Genomic DNA, 6760 nt, shown 5'->3' with positions numbered 1-6760 from the left:
TGTACACTCAGCAATTTCTAAAAGAGAAACTCCTTGTTTTACAATGATCGAAAATTTCAATTTCGTGCACTACTAAATACAGTACAGTAAATCTCATATTGCTACACTTGCTGCTATCGTAACAATGTACTGTGCGACTACAGACACACGATACTATTGGAAGACCAGTAAAATAGTTGGTCTTCGCCATTTCCGGGTCCCTCTTGATTCTAGCAGACATTTTGTATTACGGACTCCTGGACTGCTGTACACTGTTCACTATCCACTACTAGTGAAACACTGAAACATGACTGAAAGTACTAGAAGAAGACCTAGATCCGGACTCTTTCTTCTTTTATAACTAGTCCTTGACCTACTGTACAGTGTACAAGGATCACCCTTGGACGGACAGACATTTTCAACTTCATCTCGTCAACATACTGTGCCGAACATCCCTCCCCATTCTACTGTAAATTAGAACAGTACTCAAGTTTAGTATGCAGAAGGTCGATTTTGAATTGACTCATTTTTTCTCAATGAGCTACTATTGCATTGAATCTTATTATCTGTTACAAAGCTGTGCTTGAAAATAGTTGTACAAGATCGTCGATACCATTTAAATTAGTACCAGCGATTTAGAAAACAGACACGGAAGATGCATGCAATAGTAAGTAGCTATTTTTTTCCATTATTGGCGGCCTTTATTAGGTAAGGAAAGTCCGTCTGTCCGAGGAAAGGATCAGTCCAGGCCTTCTGCAAGGTGTTCATGACTGTACGCAGGCGCAGCAGACGCTGCTAATTGCAAGCACGTGAACAGAGAGCTACAATAGCCTACTGTACTGTACAGTACAGTGTACAGTACAGTACACTAGAAACCTTCTATAGTGTTCGTACCGTACTGTACAGTATGTACAGTACCATGACTACAGTATTGAACATTCAATACTGTACTGTAGATGTCTCTCATACAGGGTCTCCAGGCTGCAATATTGAATGTGGCAAAGATGGCAGCAGCTAGGCGAATTTTACCTCAGTTAACTATTCAAGATTTGGAGAAAAAATTTGTTGGATATTATAAACGTAATATCAAAGCATCTCATAGGCATCTTATTAATCCACAGACTGCAGGTAAGGTGATAGAATAAGAAGAACAATTTGTTAGGATATGCAGCTTGATAAACTTTGGACAGTATACCTCGGTAAAGCCATCGATGTTGAGGATACAGTTATTGAATCACTTTGGGGCGAATTGATACACGTAAAATAACTCCATTAACTCAGAGTAGAATTATCAAGACATTACGTTATTATTCGCTACTTCCTACAGTCTCTGCTGATCATGTCATACGCCTACCCACTTCCATCAGGCTTGATAGGTTACAATTGCAGCTAGGTGAAGACTTGACCTATGCAATGTTGCAACAATTTGTACAGTACAGTTGTACTAGACGTGCAGTAGGGTACGTAGTATACAGGAATTTAGTATTATTCTGCCATTGAAGATACAATTTAGATTGCAAGTGATTTGCACCAAGGCTAAGATGATTCATGAATATACCAATGATGATGCAGGAAATGTATTGATACATTTTTTGCTTCTTATTTATAACCATATTATGCAGATAAGGTAGCTAAAAGTTTCGGCGATCTACATAAATACGTCATCATCGAGAAAGATCCAGGTAAGAATGAATGGAGAACGATCAATAAAATGTAAATGATACGGTGTTAAGAGTAGTAAATGGACAGTCATGTTTAGAAGTACATCCTACTAGACTACAAGTAAATTATTAAACCACAACATAGTACTGTACAGTACTAGACTGAAATATTCTACTCAGTAAACAAGCACAGTATGCGAAACACGATGCATGCTTGAAATTCATTTGGTGACGATGCATCTGATTAAATGATGGAGTTACAATGAATTTGCAATAGCGTCAAGTTAGAGCTATATTATAGAATTAACTTCTAACCAATACAGTTTTATAATCATTGCCATATTAATTGTAATTTACAATTGCAAATATCTTTTAAGTAATGTTGCCATAATACAATTGGATATATTTATACTCTAAATAGAATTCTTTTACAGTGCAGTGTAAACTATGGTACAATGTATAACTATATCAAATAAGATGCAATCGATTCAAAAATGCAAATATACTTCTATTCAATATATCAGGTCCTGGAGTCTTAACCAAAGCCCTACTTAATGCAGGCTGTACACAACTGGTTGCTTTAGAATCCAACCAGAAATTTTTATCCGTGTTAAAGGTATTATCTTTGATTCCGAAATTAATTTGTTTCTCAATACTGTGGTAGATTATGTTAGGTGGGTAGAATGATATCCACTATTGACAGTAGCATAGCAATATCTTTGTGCAGTACTTTTTATATGCTTCTTTGTTTATTAGTCAAATTTTTATATTATAACTGTAAAGTAGACTGTTATAATGATTATAGCATTTATTTTGTCAAGTTAATTTTCTATCTGATTTACATACTTCATAATCCAAGGCTACCGTAGATTAAGGTCTTCATCATTACTATCTAATATTGATTTACACGCTTAACTTAACATAACTCTATTTCCTGTAAAAAGAAATAACATAGATACACTTATTACTATAAAATGAATGCTGTTTTAGGAATTTGCTTCCAAATGTCCTTAACTGTAATTCGTCACATGTGCTACCAATTAACTACTATGGATTTATACTAGCGGTTTAAAATTATAATCATTATATACGTAAACCCTTTGATGGATATATATCTTTAAAAATGTAATACCACACTATTGTTGTTTAGGAATTAGAAAACGATTCTGATGGCAGACTAAAAGCGTATTATAGTGACATTAATAAATTAGATTTAATACCACTTTATCAAGGATACATTCCGCCCGTTTACCAAAGTGGTGATATTTTAGGCCATATAAAACCAAAAAGTTGGGATGATGGTAACGTATTTTATTTACGCATAATTTTGTAAATTATCCATGCAAATAATAAAGTATCTTAGACTGTTATCAAATTTACTATACTACTGTATATAGAGTATACTCATCGACTTGTAGGAAAAATTGTTTTATGTGTATTATAGTATGTTGAGCACCACTTGAAGACAAATCTGCTATATCATTTATAGATATTGTTGGCCGAGTCATTGGCGTTGCTAATAATACCATGGGCCATCGGTTTACTATAAGTTATTTGATAAGACTTATTGAAAGGAGTGGACTGCACCGTTGGGGCAGATGGCAACACATAGCATATTATACAGAGAAAACTGCTAGGGTTAGCAATCATTTAACTTAATATTTTTCTAGATAACACTTCTATTCATATACCATTTGTACTGCTGTACATTTACTAATACCTGCAAGCAAATTTAAATCTTCTCTTCTATACTGTACAATACGTGTAGGCGTTATACGCCCACGTCGGTACTCCAATTTATGGAAGAATTACCGTACTTAGTAATATATTATGTAATATATCAACGTTATCTAAGGTGTGTTGCAAGAGACATTAAACTATATTTAGTGGATATAGCTTATTTCCAAGATACTGATAGACAAATGCAATATGCTATTATTACAGGACCATATCGACGAATTTTTTCCTAGAGGTATGGCAATTAAGGTGCGACAACTCTGATACTGTAACATTGATCGTGTTACCCATAACTGATTGTCATTTGTTGCGTCTTTGTTCCTCGTCTACGCACATTCATTCTATGGGCCTTTTACTATATAGGGAAATTCGATGGAACTTATTTGCCTTGAAACAAAAAAGCATTGTGAGCTATCAGGTTAGTGTGCAACTCCAATAACAGTTATCGCATAATATTTATTTATACCGTTGTAGATCATGTTATATTTATTTCATTTGTTTGTTTATAGATGAAGCCTTAAAATTTCTTGATCCTATCCTACAGCAAGTTTTTGCGGCTCGAAGGCAACCACTGTTGAATAGACTAGAGTTAGTGCTCTGTAATAATAATTGTCATGATTGCCTTGTTTTGTGTGTATACATTTTTGCTATCCAGTAATAATTATATAATTAATCTATATTTGACGTTGTAACGCCTATCTTAGATCAATTGCTCCTGGATCCTACACAGTACTCGAAAAATTAAAGATTCCTCCGCGAAAATGTGCATCCAACATGAGCCCAATGGATTTTGTAGAGCTCGCTGAGGCTTTTTCCTCTTGGGATGGACGAATGACAATATTTGATAGTTACCTATAAATCGGCGTCCAATGAATATTTGATGCATGTTCTACCATGAGTAGTAGTTCATTATTAGTATAATCAAAAGCGAGCTTGCAAATGGTCATTCTTTGAATGTTACTATGACAGGTGTTGTATAATTGAAAAAGGAAAATGAAAATTGGCTATTTTAAAATCAAGTTCAATAATAATTGAATTGATTGACTTGTTGTTGGTAATAAATGATACAGATCGTATCTGCATTATTTTATTCAGCTTATTTTTAAATCTTATTCAATGGGATTATATTATTACAACGTCTTCTATTGATTTGACTTGCTATCAGTTATTTCTGTACAGATTTTATTCATGCTTAGAAATTATTCTTTGGCTAAAAAATTTATAAAATAACTTCAAAATAAAAAAGAATTTATTCAGCATTAAATTTGTTGAACTCTTGCTTGTCCAGAAAATTTGAAAATTAAAAAACTTTATTCATGTATTAATCGTAACGGTATGTCAAGATGAAATAGATAATTAAATGAGAGATAGTATGCAACATCTTTTTGTATAAGATTGAAATTACTGCTATTTTAGCAGCGATTGAGCCGTCCACGAAGTGAATACAATAATATTCCAGCAGCAACTGATACATTTAGTGAATCAATATCTGGAGGGCATGATGAACTTGTTGGAATAGTAAGAAATGAGTTACATTTCTCTTTGATGGAGGCACTGATGCCAAATCCTTCGTTGCCTTTTATAAATACATAAAAGAATTGCTGCGCTTCAATAATAACAGAAAGGGATAACTTGGAAAGTGCAGTATATTCCTAAATCTTACCCAACATTAAAATTGTAGGCTTTCCATTGTGGTTAAAATTTTGACATGACATAGCTTGATATTGGTTAACTTCTTTGTGCCCAACTGTACCAATAATATTCCAGTCATTTTCTACAAGATACTATGCATACAGTATATTTGAAAGGTATTTGTTTTATATAAATCTGATAAAAACAGATAAATACTCGTAAAAGATAATTCAATTTGCGTACATCGAGGTATTTTGATAGATTCTTAACAGCATAGATTGGATAAACTTCCATTGCACCTGCACTTGCTTTGCTAACGACAGCAGATAATCTTGCAGTCTTTCTGGAATTGACCACGACACGATTCACACCCATTAGAGCAGCTGTTCGTATTAGTGCTCCAAGATTCATAGGGTCCTATATTCACATATAAATAAGATAGACGCTTTGCACTCTACTTTCTCATACTAATAATAATTTTATCAAAACAATATGTTAATAATACACTAATGATGAAATTATTGACTGTCTTGAACGCTAAATCTGTTCAAAGAATGAATCATAATTCAATCGTGCACGCCATGCAGAAAACGCCAACTGTTGACAAAGATATTCATGCATTTGCAAGTTAATTGATCATCGAACCTGAACATCGTTTAATCCTAGCCATAATGCTTTACGATTATTAGCCATGGCTGTTTTATCGAGATCATGACGAATAAGATTAGGTCGGAGTGGCGTAGCCTTCATAGCAACGCCTTGATGAGGGCGTCCTTCGGTTAACTTATCTAAATATCTCTTATCCGATGGCAATACATGTATGCCTAGCTTTCTAGCCTTAAAGATAATATGTTCTATTGATTTGTTGGGCTTTAGTGTACCAGCAGGATCTCGGACATAGATATGATAAATTTTTCGTCGATCTGTCCGAATAAATCCCGCAATTAATAAACCCAGAAAATATCATCATACGGTAAGTAGATCATGAGTATCTATTAAATAAATATGTATACGTAGGTATGTGGTAGACAGTTACGTTATTATTTTTTTATGTACAGTAAATACAGACAGATTAATCAGTTTAAATAGTGAGCATGTACGGTTTTCGAGGTACAGCAGTAGGATCAAAATAGATACTATATATTGCGAACAACTCAAACTAATCGAAATTATAGTAAATGATATCGTAGAAGTAGTTTATTGCAGTTATTCAACTTGCAACAGACCTGCTTTTAATGCAAGCTGACATGGAGCAATACCATAAATGATTTCACGATCTTCGTCGATTTTCATCTTCTTCTTTAAGAAAATACTATCATCATCACGTTCTGGAGAGAGCCGATCATGTCGAAGCTTCCTTACTTGTGATATCGTAGGTGTATAGCATAACTTATAACATGAAGAAACGGTAACCGACAACGGAGAAATTCTAGCTTTCATTAGTAAGCTAATCCCAACTACCCATCCACATTCGTAGCTGACGCCTGACGGTAGCTCAGCTCTGAACTGGACTGTACTGCACTCTCTCGGATAGTACTAAACCGTCGGTCAGTACGGTTGTCGTGGAGATCACGATACCGTAACATGTACAGTATTGTAAGGTTCTGCACGGTTAAGTATAAACAACTTACCAGGTAACATATGTATTATATACCACGGGAATATACTAAATATAGAATCCTGGAAGTACAAATAGCTTAGGTCTAAATCTGTAGATCCTTTCCATCGATTTTACTGGTAGCTACCTGATC

At 34.3% G+C, this 6760-nt stretch overlaps 2 protein-coding genes across 2 annotated transcripts; one reads left to right on the top strand and one right to left on the bottom strand.

Annotated features, from left to right (window-relative positions):
- Window positions 1-983: 983 nt before the first annotated feature.
- Window positions 984-4235, top strand: TRIADDRAFT_57156 (uncharacterized protein; the record flags this gene model as incomplete). Its single annotated transcript, XM_002113550.1, has 10 exons — window positions 984-1107; window positions 1602-1661; window positions 2165-2256; window positions 2791-2941; window positions 3130-3278; window positions 3409-3495; window positions 3585-3626; window positions 3741-3795; window positions 3887-3965; window positions 4082-4235. The coding sequence occupies 10 exons, from the start codon at window positions 984-986 to the stop codon at window positions 4233-4235; spliced, it is 993 nt and encodes a 330-aa protein (XP_002113586.1).
- Window positions 4236-4789: 554 nt separating this feature from the next.
- Window positions 4790-6302, bottom strand: TRIADDRAFT_37807 (uncharacterized protein; the record flags this gene model as incomplete). The annotated part of the gene is made up of 5 exons (XM_002113185.1): window positions 4790-4953; window positions 5041-5161; window positions 5253-5426; window positions 5655-5932; window positions 6236-6302. 5 exons carry the CDS (start codon window positions 6300-6302, stop codon window positions 4790-4792), a joined length of 804 nt encoding a protein of 267 aa, XP_002113221.1.
- Between the last annotated feature and the right edge of the window lie 458 nt (window positions 6303-6760).

This window comes from Trichoplax adhaerens, genomic scaffold (assembly GCF_000150275.1).
Source record: "Trichoplax adhaerens TRIADscaffold_6 genomic scaffold, whole genome shotgun sequence".
Classification (NCBI taxonomy): Eukaryota; Metazoa; Placozoa; class Uniplacotomia; order Trichoplacea; family Trichoplacidae; genus Trichoplax; species Trichoplax adhaerens.
This window is presented reverse-complemented; position numbering and strand designations above follow the sequence as displayed.